The 24322-nt window shown below is 43.2% G+C and overlaps 1 protein-coding gene across 1 annotated transcript in view; it reads right to left on the reverse strand.

Annotated features, from left to right (window-relative positions):
- LOC129700664 (fibronectin-like) overlaps positions 1-24322 on the reverse strand; it is an 84179-nt gene that overhangs the window by 45806 nt on the left and 14051 nt on the right. The window contains exons 4-8 of the mRNA XM_055641245.1: positions 18138-18392; positions 11826-12095; positions 7583-7843; positions 3745-4008; positions 569-829 (exon numbers count right to left, since the gene is read on the reverse strand). Of these exons, the coding sequence (XP_055497220.1) occupies positions 569-829; positions 3745-4008; positions 7583-7843; positions 11826-12095; positions 18138-18392 (1311 nt within the window). The remainder of the gene's footprint in view (positions 1-568; positions 830-3744; positions 4009-7582; positions 7844-11825; positions 12096-18137; positions 18393-24322) is intronic.

Here is a 24322-nt window from a genome sequence, read left to right on the forward strand (position 1 = left end):
GACTTAGCCTTGAGGATGGTAATCTCTGGATTATTCCCAGTGCCATGTGATAGTAGAACAAAATGGAAGGATAGGTCCGATGCATGTCTGGCAGAGGAGCTGGTGTAGGGAGTCAGGTGCTCTGGTTTTTGAATCATTGGGATCTCTACTGGGGTAGGGGTGACCTGTTAAAGGAGGATGCACTGCATCTGAACTGGAGGTGAACCAATAAATTGGGAGGGAGATTTGCTGGGGGGGGGGGGAGTGTCCCAGAGCCCAAAGCCAACAGACGTGAAGATAATGGCCAAAATATTTGTCAAAGAGAGCAAGATTAGCGGCTCGGTGGAACCGTGGTAGAGTTGCTGCCTTACAGTGCCAGAGACCCGGGTTCGATCCCGAAGTTGGGCTGAAGGGCCTGCTTCCACACTGCACGACTCTATGACTCCTCTGCAGCTGTTTGTCACAACAGGTGACCCTGGCTTTCAAGACGCAGGAAGACCTGCATTGCCCGGTATTCAACTTTAAACATTAATTGCAATGAACGGGTAATTAAAATGCAAGTAAATGGAAAGACAGCAATGCATTCTACCTGTCTCCGCGATGGCATAGTAAGATCTGCCACTGTCGCATTCCTTGCCGTAAGCAATAACGAACACGATGAAACCTATGCCGCATTGTAGCTCAGAGATGATGCAGCTGGTTGTTGAGGCGTTACAGCTGTACTTGCTTCCATTCGTTCCCACTAACTCTGCCTCGTATGTTTGGGCTCCCAATGCCAATTCCCATGAAATGGTCACAACGTGGGATAAACAGTCAGTGGATGCTTTCACGCCTTCTGGTATACAAGGGGCTGCAAAGAACAAGAAACAGATGAGACCGTTAAACTGCTTGTAAAACAAAAAATACAATCCTCAAGGGCCTGTCCCACTTAGGCGACTTTTTAGGCGAATGCAAGAGATTCTGCGCCCGCCACATGGTCGCTGGTGTTCTCTGGTGAGTTTCCTTCATGGTCGCAAGGAGTTCCCACATTCCACTCTGACAATTGCCCTTCTAGTTCCAGGTTTTTCAGTTGAGTGCCGGGGAATTGAGTGTCTCCGGCAGTCCGCTGAAAGATTGCCTAGGTGGGACAGGCCCTTTACCGTTTCTCCCTTCCTGTTATTTTCCCCTTGCTTCTACTCAGCATTTTAGGTATGTTACAAAACCTACCTGAATCGCCATTGGGGATCTGCCCTCAGCCAGGTCGGCGATTTTGGCGCTGTTTGGAGGGGGCGGGTTTAAAACGCGATTTTTACTAGGCTGTACTAATCGCACATGTTCAGCCTAGTAAATCATTAACGAAAAATCGCTGCAAGACCCGGTCGCAAAAGGTATTATTAGTTTTATAGGCCTCGATAATATAGTTCTAATAGATTTAAAATTACTGTTTCATCTCGCAACCATTCGCAGCCCCAGGGTTTTATAGAGCAAACAATTAAAGGTATGTACCTTATTTTTACATTAAATGGGCCATATATATAACCCTATATATCAAATTATCTATAACGAATAGCTCATTTTGGGCTTTTTATATCCCGCAGTATTTTTCTCGGCACTTGAGGGCACTAATCCAGCGCTATGTCAACGTTCTAAACCGGCGCGTTCCACAGGAACCCACTAGAAAGCCGATTTAAATGGGCATTAATTTACAGCAATTGAACACTAAATTCCTTCCATTTGGCCTATAAATTAATGTAAATTAGATATAAAAATCATGTTATATTGTGAATTATTTGTGAATAATCTTTGGACACTTAGGCTATTTAAAAATGTTAATCTTTCCTTAAGAAATGGCCTGTTGACTATCCAAGATCACAGCTTTTTTGTAATGTCCATTGAAAAATCAATAGGGAACAAGATGCTCTTTTCCGAGTATGAAAATGGTCATAACTTTTTTAATACTTGAGATATGAAAGTGAATTTGGTGTCAAATTAAACTTATTGTTATGCTTTATCTGATGGGATAAATTGCAGACTTGATTTTTTAAATCTCAAAATTTTGTAACATTGCTAGCATTTCCCCTCTTTTTCTGCACTATTTATGATACAGTGTTTGGTTTCACATAATGCACATCTTTACTTCACTTAAGTGACCAGGCACGTGTGGCAGCAGACTAGGAACTCTTTCCAACACGTTTGCAGGGATTTGTACACATTATTTAGGAGCATAAGATCATGAGGCATAGCAGCAGAATTAGGCCATTCAGTACTCTGCCATGGCTGATCTATCGTTCCCTCCCAACCGCATTTTCCTGCCTTCTTGTAACCTGTGATACACTTACTGATCAAGAACGTATTCCTCTCCGTTTCAAAAACACACAAAGACTCGGTCTCCACAGCTGAGTGTGGCAATTAATTCCACAGATGCACCACCCTCTGGTTAAATAAATTCCTCCTCACCTCCTTTCTAAAGGATCTAAAGATGAATGCATAATCTTTGATCTGACATAACCTAACGATAGCTTGATTTTATAAAAGCATTCATTATCCAGGAGTACATACACAGATGCATAAAGTTGGCATTCATAAGGCTGAAGATGAACCTGTACTAAACACTTATTCAGCCTCATTGTGAATATTGCATTTAACATAGGGCAGTTGGAAAGGCCCTGGTTAAAACTAGAGAGGATGGGAGTACAGTAGCTCAGTCTCAATCTCAAGGGACTGCTCAGAAACATGGAGTACAAGAAACAATATTAATCTTGGGTAGCGCAGTGGCACAGCTGTTGCGTACTATGTATGTACACAGTTCAGTGTACTATGTTGACATTCGCTGCTCTAGGTGTCAGCTGATTTACATCGGGGAGACAAAGCGCAGGTTGGGCGATCGTTTCGCCGAACACCTCCGCTCAGTCCGCAATAACCAACCTGACCTCCCGGTGGCTCAGCACTTCAACTCCCCCTCCCATTCCCAATCCGACCTCTCTGTCCTGGGTCCCCTCCATTGCCAGAGTGAGCAACAGCGGAAATTGGAGGAACAGCACCTCATATGGGGACCTCACCCTGGGGACCTTGCGTCCGGATGGCATTAACATTGACTTCTCCCAATTTTGCTAGCCCTTGCTGTCTCCTCCCCTTCCTTAACACTCTAGCTGTCTCCTCCCACCCTCCTATCCGTCCGCCCTCTGTCTCCTCCTCCTCCCCTTTTCCTTTCTTCCCCCCCCCCCCCACCCCCCATCAGTCTGAAGAAGGGTTTCGGCCCGAAACGTCGCCTATTTCCTTCGCTCCATAGATGCTGCTGCACCCGCTGAGTTTCTCCAGCAATTTTGTGTACCTACTATGTTTACATATTCTGTTGTGCTGCTGCAAGTAAGAATTTCATTGTTCTACCTGGGACACATGACATTAAAACACTCTTGACTCTTGGTAGAGCTGCCTCAAAGCTCACAGTGCCGGAGACCCGGGTTTGATCCTGACCACGGGTGCTGCCTGTGTGGAGTTTGTGTGGTCTCGTTGTGACCTATGGGCTTCCTCCCGGTGCACTGGTTTGGGTTCCACTCGCATCCTAAACAGGTGTGGGTTTGTACACTGCTTCACATCTCTTCAAAATAATCTGAACAGACGCACTAATGGACTCAATCAGGCCCAGTAACAACTACACAGTAAAAGTGAACAAGAAGGAATATCACTTTCCTATGGGAAAACAATGGATTCAGGTTAACCTCTGTGTAAAGATCTGACAGGTATGAATTAACAAGAAACTACTCTTGATTACGTTGGATAACGCACCTGTACGTATCGCGATCGGATCACTTGCGCTGCTTTTGCAGTGATCCCTTGATATTGACTGAACTTTCAGTTCATATTCCAATCCACATTTGAAGAATGTAAAGACACAGGACGTTCCTCGAGTGTTGCACTTATCTGTGGTCCCGTCGGATGCCAGGGCAGTTACTATGTACAAGAAGGCCCCCCTCCTTTCGTGCCAAGAAGCCCACACAGTGTTACTGTGGCAATCACGATTTACTTGGAAATTCTGAGGAGTGCAGGGTTCTAGAAATAATTTAAAAAAAACTATTAGTAAATAAAGAATGATAAGTATGTCATATTAAATTGTATATGTTAAAATTCAAAGAAGCATAGAAAATAGGTGCAGGAGTAGGCCATTCGGCCCTTCTAGCCAGCACCGCCATTCAATATGATCATGGCTGATCATCCAAAATCAGTAACCCTTTCCTGCTTTTTCCCCATATCCCTTGATACCTTTAGCATTAGGAGCTAAATCTAACTCTCTCTTGAAAACGTCCAGTGAATTGACCTCCACTGCCTTCTGTGGCAGAGAATTCCACAGATTCACAACCCTCTGGGTGAAAATGTTTTTCCTCATCTCAGTCCTAAATGGCCTACCCCTTATTCAATTAACTCTTCTCATGACTCATCATATAATATTGATGATCAACATATCTCAACTGCATTTTGACACAAATAGTGATTAAATCATGACTATTTTAAATATTTTTCTGCAATGAACTTGAAGCAACTAAAATCTGAGTAGATTTTAGAACTTAAAAAAAATAATTTGTTTTTGCAAGAGCGGAGTTTAGGGTAACGAGGAGAGACGTTTGAGGGCCTCATCTATGATAGAAGGGGGGAATCCCCCATTTCCTAAAGAATGAGGACATCTCGGATGTCCTGTTATGGAACACCTCATCTTGGGCGCAGTAGCGGTGTCGACAGTGGAATTGGGAATAGGGGATAGAGTCTTTGCAGGAAGCAGGGTGGGAAGAAGTGTAGTCTGGATATTTGTGGGAGTCAGTAGGTTCAGAATAGATATCTGTCAAAAGTCTATCTCCTTTGATGGACGGTGAGATCAAGAAAGGGGAGGGAGGTGTTAGAGATGGTCCAAGTGAATTTGAGTGCAGGATGGAAATTGGTTGTGAAGTTAATGAAGTCCATGAGTTCTGCATGGGTGCAGGAGGTAGCACCGATGCAGTCGTCATTGTAACGGAGATAGAGTTCAGGGATATGCCTGGAACAGAGATTGTTTGACGTACCCTACAAAGAGGCAGGCATAGCTGAGGCCCATGTGAGTGCCCATAGCTACACCTTTGATTTGTAGGAAGTGGGAGGAGTCAAAGGAGAAGTTATTGAGAGTAAGGACCAGCTCCGCTAGGATGAGTAGAGTGTTAGTAGAGGGAAATTGTCTGGTTCTGCGGTTGAGGAAGAAACGGAGTGTTATAAGGCTTTCCTGGTGGGGGATGGAGGTGTCGAGCGACAAATCATCTATAGTAAAGATGAAGGAACAAGAGCTTTGGAAATTGAAGTCATTAAAGGTGCGAAGAGCATGTGATGTGTCTTGAACATGGGTAGGAGGGATTGGACTTGGGGCGGATAGGAAGGAGTCGCGGTACGTGGAAACGATTTCAGTGGGTCAGGGGCAGGCAGAAACAATGGGTCTGCCAGGGCAGTCGTCTTTATGGATTTTGGGGAGAAGGTAAAACCGGACCGTGCAGGGCTGGGGAACAATAAGTTTGGAGGCTGTGGAGGGCAGACAGCCCAGAAGTGACAAAATCAGAGATAGTCTGCAAAATGATGGCTTAGTGCTCATATTTCTGCAAGTGTCTTACTGGGATCTCAGGTGCTTGTGCTATATTACTAAAATGATGGCCATATATTTATATATTTTGGCCACCTCGCTATATGCCGAGAATTTTTCCATATGAAAAAATATATTAATGATTTTACAAAATTCCCCATTCTCTCTGCTGTCCCCGCTGGCGGCAGGGGGGGTGGACTATAAAACCAGGAAGTGGTGTGCCTCAATTAGTCTGCAAGCTGGAGGAAGGCAGAGAGTCACGTTTCTCTGAGCTGTGAATAACACTGAACACATGTTCACACAAACTGTGAGTAAGTACCCTTAATGTGGTTTGAAAATGAAAATATGGTTAAAGTAAAAAAGCACTGGCTGCAAATGGTTGTTTAGGGGGTTTTTGTGTTGAAATAAAAACACACACACCTCTCCTCTCTCCCCTCTCTCCTCTCCCCCCTCTCCTCTCCCCCCTCTCCTCTCCCCCCCTCTCCTCTCCCCCCACCTCTCCCCCTCCCCTCACACTGTCACACCCCTCCACCGCACACACCCACACTAGTATATATATATATATATAATATATATATATAAAAATAAACATCCTGGAAGTAAATATGGACAGGCTGGTTAATAAGTTTGCAGACATCACCAAAATTGATGAATGTTCAGGCAGTGAGGTAGATTGTTAAAATATAGCAGGAAATAGGCAGAGAAAGGGCAAATGGACTTCAATCTGAGCAAGTGCAAGGTTTTGCTTTCTGGGAGGTTAAATGTAAGGGGAAAGTATCCAGTCAATGGCAAGCCTATAAATAGCATTGATGCACAGAAGGATCTTGTGATTGGTCCATAGCTCCCTAAAAGTGGCAACACAAGTAGACAGTGTTGTAGAGAAGGCATTGGGTAAGCTTGCCTTTATTGGTTGGGGCATCCAGTGTAAGAATCGGGAACTCATGTTGCAGTTGTATCTGACTTTGGTTCGGTGGTTCTGGTGACCACAGGAAGAACATGGAGGCTTTGGAGAGCGTGCAGAAGATGTTTACCGGAATGCGGCCTTAGATTATCTAGTATTACTATTATCTAGTAATCCAGTATTATCTAGAACTGGAGGTTGGACAAAGTTTGATTGTTCTCTCTGAAGTGTCGGAGACTGAAGGGGGACTTGATAGAAGTACATAAAATTAGGCACAGATAGGGTAGGCAGTCAGAACCTTTCTTCCAGGATGGAGTTGGAAAGACTAGAGGTCACGGCTTTTTGGCGAGAGATGCAAAGTTTAAAAGAAATATGTGGGGCAAATATATTTACACAGAGAGTGCAGGGTGTCTGGAATCTGCTGCCAGGGGTGGAGGTGGAGGCAGTTACAATTGAAGCATGTCGGAGGCTTTTGGATAGGCATGTCGGTATGCAGGGATTGGAGAGATACGGTGCACATGCAGGCTGAGGACATTAGTTTGACTTGTATATTTCTGGGCTGGACGACCTGTTCCTGTGCAGTACCGGTCCATATTCTCTACCCAACAGCACTGTGAGAGTACCTACATCAGAGACTTCAATAGCTCACCATCATTTTCCCAAGAACAATTACTGAAGCAATAAGTAATTTGCTAGCCTTGCCAGCGGCACCCAGATCTCAAAAGACCAAATAAAAATAATTTTTTGAAATAAAGAGATGGCACATCACCAGATTTGAAAAGTCCCACCACCAGATTCAGGGACAATTTCTTCCCAGCTATCATTGGGCAACTGAATCATTGTACGACAACCAGAGAGCAGTGTTGAACTACTATCTACATCTTTGATGACCCTCGGACTATGCTTGATTGGACTTTGCTGACTTTACCTTGCACTAAACGTTATTCCCTTATCATGTATCGATACACTGTAAATGGATCGATTGCAATTATGTATTGTCTTTCTGCTGACTGGTTAGCGGACAACAAAAGCTTTTCACTGTACCTCGGTACACGTGACAATAAAGTCAACTGAAACATCTTACAATAATTCAGCAGAATAGTTATTTTTCTCCATGAATCTAAACGTACTTGTTTCAAATGTTACGGGCAAATTTTCACTGGAGTTGCAAGTGTCACTCTGGGCCATAACTGTTACAGAGTAGCCTTCACTGCAGTCCAACCCAGTGATTTGGCAAGTTACTGTTGAGGAGGTGCAGTAGAGGATCACACCACCGATGCTTGTGGCAACTGCTCTGTAGCTCGTGGCATCAGAGTTAGCATTCCATGACAATTCCACCAAGTCCGCCACACAATCGTAAAACGCCTTCACGTTTTGCACGGGTTTTAACCCTGTTGAAAGAAAATATACCCTTTGTTGACATCTCTCCAATTAAAAAAATCATGGCAGGAAATAAAGCAAAACAGTTGGCGTAAATCTAATTTCAGGATTGGGAATGAAGATGTCAAAACATCGGGATATCAATGTATATTCTTATATGGACGCAGCTTTGGGCGGTCACGGTGGCGCAGTGGTAGAGTCGTTGCCTTACAGCGAATGCAGCATCGGAAACCCGGGTTTGACCCCGACTACAGGGCTGTCTGAATGGAGGTAGTACATTCGCCCCGTGATCTGCGTGGGTTTTCTCCGAGATCTTCGGATTCCTCCCACACTTCAAAGACGTACAGGTGTGTAGGTTAATTGGCTTGGTAAATGTTAAAATTGTCCCTAGTGGGTGTAGGATAGTGTTAATGTGCGGGGATCGCTGGTCGGCGTGAAACCCGTGGGCCAACGGGTCTGTTTACGCGCTGTATCTCTAAAACTAAAACATTGGTAGTCTCGATCAGTTAGCAGATGATGAGTGACAGATAACAGCAATAGATGCCAGATGTTTCTGATGAGTTCTGTAGTGGTCACTCACCAAAATGAAAGAGAATGACAAGGGAGAATTAAGTTCTCAGTTCATACCTTGCTCAGTTCAGTTTAGTTTAGTTTAGTTTAGAGATACAGCGCGGAAACAGGCCCTTTGGCCCACCGAGTCCGCAGCAACTAAACAATCCCCGCACATTAACACTATTCTACACCCACTAGGGACAATTTACACATATACCCAAGCCAATTTACCTACAAACCAGTGTGTCTTTAGAGTGTTGGAGTAAATCAAAGATCTCGGAAAAAACCCACGCAGTCACAGGGAGAACTTACAGAGCCCTGTACAGACGGCTCCTGCAGTTGGGAATAAACCCGGGTCTCCGACGCTGCAAGCGCTGTAAGGCAGCAACTCTACCCTGCGCCACAGTGCTGCCCCAAGAGTTGTCTTCTAACCCATCAAGCCAATGCTGGCACTTTGAAACAGCACCCTTTGGTTGTGGTTCCCTTTAGTCCTTTGTGTAGACCCGAGGAGTCATAGAGGCAGACAGCATTGGAAACAGGCCCTTTGGCCCAACTTGTTCATGCCAACCAAGTTACCCCATCTACACTAGTCCCACCTGACCGTGCTTGACCCATATCCCTCTCAACATTTCCTCTCCATGTACCTGTCCAAATGTCTTTTAAATGTCATTATTGTGTACCTACCTCAGCTACCTCCTCAGGCAGCTCATTCCATATACCCACCACCCTCTGTATCAAAAAGCTATCCCTCAGGTTCCCATTACATTTTTCCCCCCTTGTCTTAAACCAATGTCCTTTGGTTGTTGATTCCCCTACCCTGGGTTAAAGACTCTGTGCATTCACGCTATTTATTCCCATCATGATTTTATTCGCCTTAATAAGATCACCCCTTAGCCTCATGCTCTCCAAGGAATAAAGTCCTAGTATGCCTCATCTCTACCTATAGCGCAGTCCCTCGAGTCCTGGCAACATTTCCATCAATCTTTTGTGCACTCTTTCCAGCTTAACAACACCCTTCGTATAGCAGGTTGAACCAAAATTGAACACAATATGCTATGTGTTGTGCAGCTGTAACATAACATCCCAACTTCTATACTCAATATGTTCAAGAAGGAACTGCAGATGCTGGAAGATCGAAGGTACACAAAAATGCTGGAGAAACTCAGCGGGTGCAGCAGCATCTATGGAGCGAAGGAAATAGGTGACGTTTCGGGCCGAAACCCTTCGGCCCGAAACGTCACCTATTTCCTTCGCTCCATAGATGCTGCTGCACCCGCTGAGTTTCTCCAGCATTTTTGTGTACCTTCTACACTCAATACCCTGACTGACGAAGGCTGATATACTGGAAGTCTTCTTGACCAGAATGCTCCATGTTCCTTCATTGATGCTAACAGGTTTGGACCATGGATCTTCGACCACCGAGCATTCTGCAGCTAGATTTGAAGGGCAGTCTCCAAACAAATCAAAGAATATCACTAATCCAAAATTTACAAATTAAAGGGCCTGTCCCACTTACGCGACCTTTTCGGCAACTGCAAAATTCAGCGGTGACCAGAAAGGCGCTATGACTCTTTCGAGACCTCTCACGACCATACAGCCTGTAAATGGCTTGTAATCATGTATTTTCTTTCTGCTGACTGGTTAAGCACGCAACAAAAGCTTTTCACTGTACCTCAGTACAATAAACTAAACTGAACTGAACTGGGTCAGGATTGGACTTATCTGTATTACATTTAGGGTTGAGCAGTCAGCCAGCCACTCCCACCTGGGTGAATATTATTTTTACCCACCAGTTTTAGGTCATGTAGGGAAAGTACCAGCTGAGGGAGTAATAAAGTATTAAACTAGCAAATGAAAGGCAGAGATACCCTCACCTTCCAACGTATTGTTTTGGCTAGTCGTAATAATATTGAAACCAGTTTGTTTTTCTCAATCTAGATTAACCATGGAGAAGATGCTATTTACTAAGGAGGAAGAGATCGATAGCCTAAAGTTGTTCAATTCGATTGTATATATATCGTAGGTAAAGAATTTAATTCTTCTATCTGGGACAAATGACAATAAAACACTCTTGACTTGAGTGAGAACTGAATATCTATACGTTGTAATTCCCCTCACTTTGATCAACACTGGCCACTTGGAAGTATTAATTAATGAGGTAATTTATCATTAAAAATGAAACCAAAAGCTCTGATTGATTCCAAAATCAGATTGCATCATTGAATTTTATTTAATTAATTCATAGATTATGGCCCCAATGGTGGATCAGCATTTATAGCATATCCCTAAATGTCCTTAAAGTGGTGGGTTGCTCAGTTATTTCACAAGGTAATTAAGAATTAACCACATTCTTAAGGATCTGGAGTCATATCATGGCCAGATAGTCACAAAGTCTTACAGCGTGAAAACAGGCCCGTTGGCCCAACTTGCCCACACTGGCCAACATGGCCCATCTACACTAATCCCACCTGCCTACATTTGGCCCACATCCTTCTAAATCTATCCTATCTTTGCACTTTTATAACTGTTTCTTAGTAACTGCCTCAATTGTCTCCTCTGGCAGCCCGTTCTATACACCCACCACCCTTTGTGTGAAAAAGTTACCCCTCTGATTCCTATTAAATCTTTTCCCCTTCACCTTAAACCTACATCCTCTGGTTCTCGATTCGTCTACTCTGGACAAGAGACTCTGTGCATCTAACCAATCTATTCCTCTCCTGATTTTGAACTCTATAAGCACCCCTCATCCTCCTGCGCTCCAAGGAATAGAGTCCCAGCGTGCTCCACCTCACCCTATGGCTCGGGCCCTCGAGTTCTGGAAACCGCCTTGTAAATCCTTTCAGCACCCGTTCCAGCTTTACAACATCTTTCCTACAACATGGTGTCCAAAACAGAACATTCAAAACTGAAGGTCATGTGAGGAAGATTGTTTACTCTTCCTGAGGGGGCATTAGGGAACCAATTATGTTTTGTTTACGATTATTTATAAAACAATTTTTAAAAATGTTGTTTACTTTGTCCCAGAACTCAACCACAAAGTATCAAAGAAATTATATGGTACTTCTAACGGCTGAGCAGGTCTCCCGCCTAAAGTTTGTAATAGGGAGAGAAATGGTAGGCGGTGCCATCATGGTGAACCCTGAGAACCATCTTGTATTCGGCTCAATTCCAAACATTGACATTCCAGAAAGATCATAATAGCAGGAGAGATATGTTTCTTGGTTTCCTGGTTATGAATGAGTTGATTCTAGTACCTGAGATTCCTCATGAGGTGAAGCTGTGGGAAATTTTACTTTGGGATCTTAACTACAAAAGGGAGAACAATAGCGGTTGAAAAATAAAGATCAATTTTGTAATTCTATTTACTATCACAATTATTATTTATCATTAGCTTCATTAGAGTAATGAAGCACTAAAATACACCTTATATATCTTACTTACATTCAGTTGCGTATTTTACCGATGTGCCTTCTCCAAGAAGGTTGAAATCATTCAGTGACTTTATGGTGATTGTGTAGTTAGTACACAGTTCAAGATTATCCAGCATTATAAAGTTTGTAAACACTTTCGTAGACATTATGTCAGATGTTTTCCTGGAAATCTTACGTAGTGTTACTTCATATTGAAATGCATGAGTAACTGGATCCCAATTGATTCGGATTGCAGTATTATTAAGACCAGTGATTCTGATGTTGGATGGTGGCTCCACCACTGCAAATGAAAAAAAAATGTTAACTGTCAAGGTATTTTAATATTTTTGTTTTCACATAGGAAACGCTAAAATTAATCAGCAAGAGAAGTTTGCAATAAGGTTAAAAGGCTTCGGATGTTTGACACGCCACCAACAACTCTTACCAAATTCTACAGATGCGCCGTAGAAAGCATTTTATCAGAATGCATCACAGCATAGTTTGGGAACAGCTCCATCCAAGACCGCAAGAAATTGCAGAGAATTGTGGACGCAGCCCAGCCCATCACGCCCACAACCTCCCTTCCATTGACTGCATCTACACTCACGCTGTCTTGGCAAGGTCACCCGCATAATCGAGGATGTCTCACCATGCATAATCCCTCTTCTCCTCTCTCCCATCAGGCAAGAGGTACAGAAGTTTGAAATCGCACACCTCCAGATTCAGTGACAGAATCTTCCCAGTTGTTATCAGGCAACTGAACCATCTTATCACCAAATAGAGAGCGGTCCTAAGCTACCATTTACCTCATTGGAGACCCAGGGAGTATCTTTCATCAGACTTTAACTTGTACTAAACATTGTTCCCTTTAGCCTGTATCTGTACACTGTGGACAGCTCGATTGGAATCATGTGTTGTCTTTCCGCTGACTGGATAGCAAACAACAAAAAAGCTTTTCACTGTACCTGTAGTGTGTTGTACATGGTGGCAATGTGACAATAAACAAAACTAAAAATGGTACAATATTGTCCTAGAGCCTTGAGCTTAATCTATTTCTTTCACAGCATGGTCACAGATATTATGTAGGAAACATGTCAAATAATCTGTGCACAGTTGAAACTCCACAAACTGTAATATGTCACTGCCTGTAAATAATGGTATGATTCATGAGGATGTTGCCAGGACTAGTGGGTCTGAGCTACGGGGAGAGGTTGAGTCGGCTGGGACTCTGTTCTTTGGAGCGTAGGAGGATGAGGGGTGATCTTATGGAGGTGTGTATTATCATGAGATGAATAGATCAGGTAGATACACAGAATCTCTTGCCCAAAGCAGGTGAATCGAGGACCAGAGGACAAGGGTTTAAGGTGAAGGGGAAAAGATTAAATAGGAATCTGAGCGATAACGTTTTCATACAAAGGATGAAGAGAAACAAAAGGGGGTCAGAAAGGTAGGTGTGGGAATAGCAAGGGGAGTTAAAATGGGTTAGCAACCGGGAGATACATGTAGACCAGTGACTCATGTTATGAGTCATACTTTGTAGCTATGCCCACTAGTTTAACAGAAAGCCTCCCTGCCCTTATTCTCTCACTTTTAGAGTAATGTGCTAAGATGGTTACCCATGCTGTAATGTTAATAAAGTCTTTGGATCTTAATCACAGTGTGTGACTTAAGTTATTCCAACAGCAGAAGCTCAACGTGGTGTCAGAAGTGGGAAGTTCAAGAATACAGCAGTTGAGATGAGTTTTTGAATTGGCTTTAGTTTATTGTGACGTGTACGGAGGTACAGTGAAACACTTTTATTGTTTGCCACAAAACAGCACAAAGACAATGCGTGATTACAATCAAGCCATCCACAGTGTACAAATACATGATAAAGGGAGTAACGTGAATAAGGTTTGGGGAAATGATCGCCAAGTCTTTGCTTGGTCTCACCGATGTAAAGGGAGCCACATCGAGAGCATAGTGCATTGCTAACTAGATGACGTTGCAGATTGACACAAAATGGATCAGAAGAGTAACTCAGCGGGACAGGTAGCATCTCTCTCTCTCTCTCTCTCTCTCTCTCTCTCTCTCTCTCTCTCTCTCTCTCTCTCTCTCTCTCTCTCTCTCTCTCTCTCTCTCTCTCTCTCTCTCTCTCTCTCTCTCTCTCTCTCTCTCTCTCTCTCTCTAGAAGACGTTTCTCGGGTGACATTTCGGGTCGAGACCTTTCTTCAGACTGACAGACAGGGGAGAGGGAGACACAGAGATAAGGAAGTGTAAGGTGTGAAAAAGAGACATCAAAGGGGACAAAGTCAAGGATAATGCAGAATGTCAGTGTGGGGAGGAGGAGATAAATTGATGAGCAACCGGGCGATCAGGTAGGTTTATGCAGTCTGAGCAGAGGTGACAATGACTTTTTCTTTAAGGATCGCCGGATCATAAAGTTGTATGCAGTAGCTACAAATAGAAATGGGAAAATGAAACAACAGGACGTGCAGGCAGTTACTAGCTAAACGTGGGGGGGGGGGGGGAAATCTGCCCTGATAGGGACACAGTATTAGCCGATCTCATCAGTCTGAAGAAGGGTTTCAGCCCGAAACGTCACCTCTTTCCTTCGCTCCATAGATGCTGCTGCACCCGCTGAGTTTCTCCAGCATTTTCGTGTACCTTCAGCCGACCTGTTCACTTTGCTCACAGATGCAATGGTACTGCACAAAGTGAAACTACATTGCCATCTTGAGGCCATCACAGCCAACTACAGCATCACTTGTAAGTTCATGCATCATGGGAGCAGAATTAGGTCATTCAGCCCATTGAGTCTACCCTTTATTACACAATATCTAATACAGAATTGTCTTTCCCTAGCAGACTCAATCACAAGCTGCTCTAAGAAGCCATCTTGTAGGCACTCTACAAATTTCTTCTCTTGGGATCCAGTACCAACCTGATTTTCCCAGTCTACCGGCATATTGAAATCCCCTATGACCACTGTAACATTGCCTTTCTTACATGCCGATTGTATCTCCGGATGTCATTTGTACCTTACGTCCTGGCTACTGTCCATAGGCTTGTATACAACTCCCATCAATGTCTTTTTACCCTTGTAGTTTCATAACTCTACCCACACGGATTCTACATCTTCTGATCCTTTGTCATCCCTTGCTAATGATTGAATTTCATTCCTTACCAACAGAACCACTTCACTCCCTCTGTGCAGCTGACTGTCTTTTTGATAGGATGTGTAACCTTGTATATTCAGCTCCCAGCTCTGCTCCTCTGACAGCATCTTCTCTGTGATGCCCACAATGTCATACCTACCGATCTCTAATTGCTCTAGAAGCTCATCCACCTTGTTCCGTATACCGCGTGCAATCAAATATAACACCTTTAGTTCCGTTTTCACCACCACTCTACTCAAATTGGTCTCCATTTTGCCAGACCTTATCCCACTTTCAAACTTTTCTGTCCCATTATTTCTTCTGGAGACTTCAGTAACCTCCCCTGTGCTCTCCTATCCTTTAACTTCAATCACATATTTCCAATGTGTTGAACCTACTCCCTCCCCACTACTTGTCTAGGAAATAAATTATAAATATTGCAGCAAAATAAAATTAGTAATCTTAAAGAGAGTCCATCAACACCACTTTGTTAGAAGATGAAGGAGATTTGGTATGTGGACAAACACTCTCTTGAACTTCTTCCAGGTGTAAGGTAGAGAGCATACTGACTGGTTGTATCACAGCATGGTTCAGCAACTCGAACAGCCAAGAAGGAAGGAGATTTTAATAAGTAGCGAACACCTCCCGGTCCATCACGGATATTGACCTCCCCACCATTGAAGCTTCATCTATTATCTAAATGGTGGCCGATTGGGAAAGGGGGAGATGCAGCGAGACCTGGGTGTCATGGTACACCAGTCATTGAAGGTAGGCATGCAGGTGCAGCAGGCAGTAAAGAAAGCGAATGGTATGTTAGCTTTCATTGCAAAAGGATTTGAGTATAGGATCAGGGAGGTTCTACTGCAGTTGTACAGGGTCTTGGTGAGACCACACCTGGAGTATTGAATGTTTCCTCAATGAGGAGGATTTGGATCAGAATTGTTCACCATAATATTTGGGATTATGGATAAGAAAGACTGGATTTGGTTTACACTCTTGTATTTAGGGATTGAGAGGGGATCTTATAGAAACTTACAAAATTCTTAAGGGGTTGGACAGGCTAGATGTAAGAAGATTGTTCCCGATGTTGGGGAAGTCCAGGACAAGGGGTCACAGCTTAAGGATAAGGGGGAAATCCTTTAAAACCGAGATGAGAAAACTTTTTTCACACAAAGTGGGTGAATCTCTGGAACTCTCTGCCAAAAATATTTAAGAGGGAGTTAGAGATGGCCCTTTGGCTAAGGGGATCAGGGGGTATGGAGAGAAGGCAGGTACGGGATACCGATCATATCATGGCGGTGCAGGTCGAAGGGACTACTCCTCACCACCATGTGAAGCTACACAGAAGCACTGTGTCAAAAAGGCAGCCAAGGAACACACCACCCTGGCCACGCTCCCACAAGTTCAAGTTATCATAGAATTAGGCCATTCGGCCCATCGAGCCCACTCCGCCATTCTATCATGGCTGATCTCTGCCTCCTAATCCCATTTTCCTGCCTTTAAATTCTCATTACACTCCTACATCGGGAAGAGGAGTCTGAAACCAGGAACGTCCAGGTTCAGGAACAGTTTTTCCCCAACAACCATCAGGCTATTGAGCAGGGCGAACTCCAGCTAAACCCTGGACTACAAACTGGTTGGGTTGGATTCGGGTCTTAGGGGTTTTGTTTTGTTTTTGCACTATATTGTTTCTTTGATTTATTGAAACTTGTTTTTTTTTGTGTTTGTGCTGCTGTTGCTGCTAGCAGGAATTTCATTGTTCCATTTGGGACAAATGACAATAAAACACTCCACTCTAGATGTTCTTGATTCTTAAAACACCAGGAAATTGAAATTCTGCAGATTTACTAGCATGATTTTTGTTTGAATTTGTTAACCATATCTCATACAGACTCTTATTTGTTTTCCCATTCCCTCTTTTTTATCTAGTGGTTTTCGTCAAAATTCTCTCTTTGATCAGACTTTACCCCGCACTAAACATTATCCTGTATCTGTCCACTGCGAATGGCTCGATTGTAATCGTGTATTTTCTTTCCGCTGGCTGGTTAGCACTCATCAAAAGCTTTTCACTGTACCTCAGTACACGTGACAATGCACTAAACTGAAACTACTTTCATCATCAGTCTCTCACTGCCTCAGTTCTAAAGATCTGCAGCAAAATGTTAAGAGGGAAAACAGTATATTAGGCATCATGAACATAGTTCAACCTTCCTGGATCAATAAGGTCAAAGATAGGCAGAGTCTGCGACTGAAGTCAAGAAGAGATAAGATGCAAGTCGAGCCCAAGCCAAAGCTGGGAACACAAAGGAAGTTGGAAATGAGTATGAAAGAAACTAATATTAGAGTATTAAAGAAAAGAATGGGCTGCTTGCTTACTTTCCCCCCATTTCCAACACCAAAGTAATGCCATAAATTCCACACCCTGGGAGAGGGAGGAATTGATAGGATAAGCTGTAGTCATCGTTCCACTAATTTGGCAACATATTGAAGTTAACCTAAATTTTATTACAACATTTAATTTGATTACACCATTGAAACAAAATAAAGTTGTTAGGCTGTTTTCTGTGGAAACCAGCGAAATTCCAGAGGTCTCTCTCTGTCCCTTTAAGTCAAAGCTGTCTTTGTGCTCACTTATACTCTAACTTAAAACTTGGAACAGTGTGATGGAAATATGAGGTGGTATCTATTCCGTAGACCCAGCCAGTACACAGACTGGCACCTTGTCACACTAAAGGGAAAGTGCACTCATCTTCTTTGGCAAATTATTTTGAAGTTCGTCTTTCTATTTGCTGGTGTTAGAACGGCAAATAGTATCGGTGGAAGCAAATGACAAATTGATGCATCACCTTCAGGAAGAATCAAAGGCTGCAAGTGGTGTTGATATACGAATTAGAAGGATTTTCCATGAGTGAAGTTGATATCAGGGTAAAAGGGAGTGGTGAGGATAGAGAAAGAGGGCACGGCCCTTCTCAATGCTGTTAAACTTCTTGTCCATACCACAACTGTACAGAACTCCTGGATTTGCATGTTGTCACATTCATAGCTTGGACCTAATACACTTAATATCCACCAACTTTCAAAAGAAATGTTCAAACTAAATATTTCAGTTCAAAATCAATCTAGCATTAATGTCCCGATTTTAGTGTAACATTTACTTTTAAGTTAAATTTTATAAACTGAAAATTGAAAGCAGAAAGCTTACTTACAGGTGACAATGTGCCTTGTTTTGCTTGCACTTCCAACACCAGCTGCGTTTGCTGCAAAGACTCTAATCCTATGGACTGTGGATGGATCCAAACTGGTGACAATTCCATTGTTTTTGTAAAATGTCAAATTATAGTCACGAGTGTTCGATTTCACGTTCAGAAAGTATCGATCTGCTCCCAATACTTCAGTCCATCTCGCAATAACTGTTGAACTCGAGATAGATTTTAAGCTGAGCAATTTTGGTCTCTTCGGCACTTCATAAGTGAAAATAAAATGAAATAATTATCAACCAAATTGTCCTTAAGAAAAGATAAGACATCTTTATATTAATCTGCGAGAAAGTAAATATATCCATACTATTTCCCAGCCTTTGAGGTATCTATATAATTAAAACTCAAATCTTGACCGCTTCCTGTTTGCACTGCATATTGATTTTAGAAAAAAAAGCTACCACTTACAGCTGTGATTTTTGGTCATCTTACTCAGTCCCACTGCGCTGCGCAGTGCAAGAGGATTTTTCCCATTGATGAAAAATAAAAGAGTTATTAGTGTTTAAAAAATGTTGAGATTCTCTCTCCTGTCAATCACGCCATGAAGGCCACGCCCCTTCTGGTGGGAGGGGGAGGGACTATAAACCCCGGAAGTGTGGGCGTGGCTCAGTCTCTGCAAGATGGAGGAGAGAGAGGTCATGACTCTCTGAGCTTGAACCAACTGAACACACTGAATGTCTGCTGTACTGTACTGTGAGTGTGGTTTTTTATTTGGTGTTTTATGTGGTGTTTTATGTGGTGTTTTGTGGTGGTTTCACCCTGCTTGAAATGGTATGAAGCTGCGTTTGAATTTGGTGGCCTTGCACCCTGCTTGAAATGAATGGCATGAAACTGCACTTGAATTTGGTGGCCTTGCACCCTGCTTGAAATGGTAGGAAACTGCATTTGAATTTGGTGGCCTTGCACCCTGCTTGAAATGGAATTTCAAGGAATAGCCGTGAATCAACTGCCAGCCCACCAGCCGTGAGTGAGCTGCCAGCACATCAGGCTTGAGTGACTGAGCTGCCACCCCAAGAATCCATTTGGCCCACAATGTCCATACTAGCCCTCTGGTAACAAGTCCTTTCAGCCCACAACACCAATACTAGCATTCCAGAAAGTGCGCCCCCCCCCCCTCTCCTCTCACTGGCCACCAATATTGGAATTGGTGGAGAGGTGGAATATTGCGTTGGGGAACCAGCCCTCCCGTGTGAACATGGGACCCAATGGGTCCCACTTAGTCTAGTGTACAACTAAATGTTTTATAGAGACTTATCTCAACTTATTTTCCCCCTTTCACATTGCGTATTTGGTCAACTGAATGGGCACCAAACAGTGAATGTCAGGCCTACATAATTTCCACGTTATATATTGTTCCATGTAAGGAGTCATTTAACTTGATTTTTGTTCCTGATTAGCACAGCGATTTGTTTCAACGAACATTTGGTCAGGTGTTGTGAGCAGAGGAAGTAAATAAAAATAAAATACAGCATGGAAACAGGCCCTTCAGCCTACGGAGTCCATGCTGACCATCGATCACCATTCACACTAATTCAATGTTATCCCATTTTCTTATCCAGTAGGAGCAAGTTGCATATTCCAATTAATCTACAAACCTGCACATCCTTTGGGATGTGGGAGGAGACCGGTGCACCCAGAGGAAACCCACGTGGTCACAGGGAGACTGTGCAAACCCAGCACATTGGTGCAGCGGTAGAGTTGCTGCCTTATAGCACCAAGAGATCCGGGTTCGATCCCGACTACGGGTGCTGTCTGTAAGGAGTTTGTACATTCTCTCCGTGACCACGTGGGTTTTCTCCAGGTGCTCTGGTACCCTCCCACATTCCAAGGACGTGTGGGTTTGTAGGTTAATTGACTTCTGTAAATTGTCTCTATTGTGCCAGATAGATACAGGTGTGGGTTGGCGTAGATTTGGTAGGCCGAAGGGCCTGTTTCCACGCCTTATCTCCAAACTAAACAAACTCCACACAAACAGCACCTGAGGTCAGGGTCGAAGCCAGGACTCTGGAGCTGAGAGGCAACAGCTCTCCCAGCTCTGCCATCTTCTCACACTAGATACAGTGTCTTGCCTTTGAACAATATTATATTACAAATCATACCCAATTGCAGCCATTCGTAGAACAAAAACACTACAGCCCAGGAACAGGACCTTTGGCCCACAATGTATATGCCAATTATGATGCCATCACTAATCCTTATCTGCCTGCACATAATCCATATCCCTCTATTCCCTGGATATATCCATGCACTGATCAAAAAAACACTATTGTATCTGCCTCCACCACTACCTGTGGCTGTGACTGTATATTACAGGCAACCACCATCCTCCGAGTAAAAGTCTTGTCACATGCTTACTATTTAAACTTTGCCCCTCTCACCTTAAAGCCTTTGATATTTCCCTCCTGGGGAAAAAAGGTTTTGACAGTCTATCCTATTGAAATGTTATATACTTCGATCAATTCTCCCCACAACTTTCGGCATTCACGCAAAAACAATCCAAGTCTGTTCAACCTCTCCTTATAGCTACTACTTTCCAAACCAGGCATCGTTCTGGTAAACCTCCTCAGCACCATTTCTAAAGCCTCCACTTCCTCCCTGTATTGGAGTAATCAGAACAACACATCAAAGTCCTATACAGCTGCATCATAACCTCCTGACTCTTATACTTGACCATTGAAGACAAGCATACCATGTGCCATCTTTACCACAATCTACTTTGTTGCTGCTTATAGGGAGCTGTGGACTTGGATCCCGAGATCCCTCCATACATTAATGCTGCTAAGGGTCGTGCCATTAATTGTATCCAATTACATCCAAAGTCTCGAAATGTAACACCTCGCACTTGCTCATATTAACCTCCATCCGCCTCAGAGGGCGGTGGAGGCCGGTTCTCTGGATGCTTTCAAGAGAGAGCTAGATAGAGCTCTTAAAAATAGCGGAGTCGGGAGATATGGGGAGAAGGCAGGAACGGGGTACTGATTGGGAATGGTCAGCCATGATCACATTGAATGGCGATGCTGGCTCGAAGGGCCGAATGGCCTACTACTTACTGCACCTATTGTCTATTGTCTATTTCTCCACCCATTTCTGTAGCTGATCTACATCTGGCTGTACACCATGATAGCCTTCCTCATAGTCAACGACTCCAACAACCTTAGTGTCATCTGCAAATTTACTAACAAATCCATCGACATTTATGTCCAATCACTAACAACAGAGGTTCCAGCATGGATCTCTGTGGAACTCCATGGGACACAGACCTCCAACTTGAATATCATCAGTAAACCAGTTATGATTCCATATGACTGTTAAACCTGTGCACCTTGATCTTCTGGATCAGTCTACCTTGAGGGACTTTATCAAATTGGTTATTTTATTGAAAAACTCAATCAAGTTAGTAAGACCTGACCTGTTGCATACAAACCCATACTGACCGTCCCAAATTAACCCATTTTCTTCCAAATAGATGAATATCTAATCCCGAGGAATTCTTTACAATAGCTTCCCGTCACTGATGTGAGGCTGGCCAGTCTATAATTTCCTGGATTTTTTCTACTTCATAAACTAAGGAACCACTTTAGTTACTCTCCAGCCCTCCAGGTCCAAACCTATGGCTAGGGAAGATGCAAAGATCTCTGTTAAGGCTCCTGCAATCACCTCTATCTTCCTTCATCTATGAAAGGGACATGTTTGGTGAAACATTTTCAGGAAACAACATTTCCAAAGTTGGATGAAATGCACAATGGGCATTTTTATATAACGTATTTACTGTATATTGTGGAGAGTGGTGTGCTATTCATAACATAGAACTTGGAACTGTAAAGTATATGAAGGGGCATTCGGCCCACAATGTCTGTGCTGAACATGAAGCTCATCTGCCTGTACACGATCCATATCCACATGTTCCCTGCCCTTCCATGTGCCTATCTTAAAGCCTCTTAAATGCCACTATGGTATCTACCTGCACCACCACCTCTAAACGTACATTCTGGGCCACCCACACTCTCTGTGTAAATAACTTGCCCTGCACAGCTCCATTAAACTACCCCCCTCTCACCTTATAGCTATTCCCTCCAGTGTTGGACCATAATATTGTATACATCTATCAAGTGTCCCCTCAACTTCCGATGTTCCAGAGAAAACAACCCAAGTCTATTCAACCTGTCCCTGTAGCGGGAACGAACTAATCCAGGCAGCATTCTGGTAATCCTCCTCTACACCCTCTCCAAAGCCACCATATCTTTCCTGTAATGGGGCGACCAGAACGGCACGCAATACTCCAACTGCATTCTAACCAAGGTCCAATAGAGCTGTAACATGACTTCCCAACACTTATATTCAATGCTCTTAATGATGACGGCAAGCATAGCATCTGCCCTTCTTAACCACCCTCTCTACTTGTGCTGTCACCTTCAGTTCATGATAATGAATAATAACTCCATTAAATGTAGGGCATGCATTCAAAGAGCAACATTTTATAAACCAAATGTTTGTAGATCAATAATTGCTGTATTACAAAGTATACTATTTAAGAACATAGGTATATGAATGAGAATAGGCCATTCGGCCCCTCCAGCTTTCTCCACCATTCAGTCAGATTGGTGAATTTGCTAACCTCAGTGTACTTCCTTACTAAAGTCCCATCTACCTCATTCATGACAGTGACCAAACATCCAATGAATCAGCAATAAGGCAACTTTTACACTAAAATCTCATACTCAAGGAAGACTTACGGTTGCAATTTGCCTTTCACAACTCTTCAAATTCCCCAAAGCACTTTCGAGCCAAGGCTCAGTCATTGTAGGAAACACATTATCCAACTGATGCTCTGCAAGTTCTCACAAAATACAATGTGATAACAGCCAGATAAAGAGATAATAACCTGCCTTTGGTTACTAGAACTGGAAGCAGGTAGAAGATCGTTAGAGTGGAGGAGCAAGATTTGACACTATTTATTTTAATCCAAATTGTTACACTGCTCGCCTTTTCTCTATAAACGTATAACTTTCCACTTGGCCGAGCCCTTCCCTGTTTTGGTACATTTAAGGGCTGTTACATTATATGCATCCTATTGTCTGTGATAATAAGAACAATGGTGCGGTGAGGGTGATGATATCCCTTTGAGCATATTATTTTCAGTAATTTATGCAGCGAGTTGCAAATTATTACTCAGAGTTGGCACACACACACACACACACACACACACACACACACACACATTAATAATATACAAAACATTTTTTGATGAACTGGTACAAAGCCCAAGGGGACAAAAAAACAAAAAGTTGAGCAATCACATTTTCATAGAAAACAAGGAGGAAACTAGAGGAAGCATCGCAGTGGTTGGCTGCAGTTTGGGACTTGCTTATGCTCACTTTCTACATAACGAGGGGATAGTTGGACTATGATATCACTTTTTTTAGAAATTCTACTGAATTTATTGAATGGGAATAGACACAAAAAGCTGGAGTAACTCTGCGGGTCAGAAAGCATCTCTGGAGAAAAGGAATAGGTGACGTTTCGGGTCAAGATCCTTCCAGAACAAGGGGTCACAGTTTAAGGATAAGGGGGAAATCTTTTAGGACCGAGATGAGAAAAACGTTTTTCACACAGAGAGTGGTGAATCTCTGGAATTCTCTGCCACAGAAGGTAGTTGAGGCCAGTTCATTGGCTATATTTAAGAGGGAGTTAGATATGGCCCTTGTGGCTAAAGGGATCAGGAGGTATGGAGAGAAGGCAAGTACAGGATACTGAGTTGGATGATGATCAGCCATGATCATATTGAATGGCGGTGCAGGCTCGAAGGGCCGAATGGCCTACTCCTGCACCTATTTTCTACGTTTCTTCAGGCTGAGAGTCAGGGGCAAGGCAAATTAGAGATATAGACAATGATTTAGAGACATGGAACAAATGAATGGAATATAAGCAAAAAGCTAACGACTATGAAGGAAAGGGCATTGTTAGCAGTGGGCTAGGTGAAAACGAGTTACAGACAATGAGACTAAACAAGACAACGTTGAAGCTAATGCAACTCGGGAGGGAGTGGGATGGAGAGAGAGGGGATGCAAGAATGAGTTGAAGTTAGAGAAATCAATATTCACACTGCTGGAAATCCACACAGGATCAGAGGAAAT

This window comes from Leucoraja erinacea, chromosome 10, assembly GCF_028641065.1.
Source record: "Leucoraja erinacea ecotype New England chromosome 10, Leri_hhj_1, whole genome shotgun sequence".
Lineage (NCBI taxonomy): Eukaryota > Metazoa > Chordata > Chondrichthyes > Rajiformes > Rajidae > Leucoraja > Leucoraja erinaceus.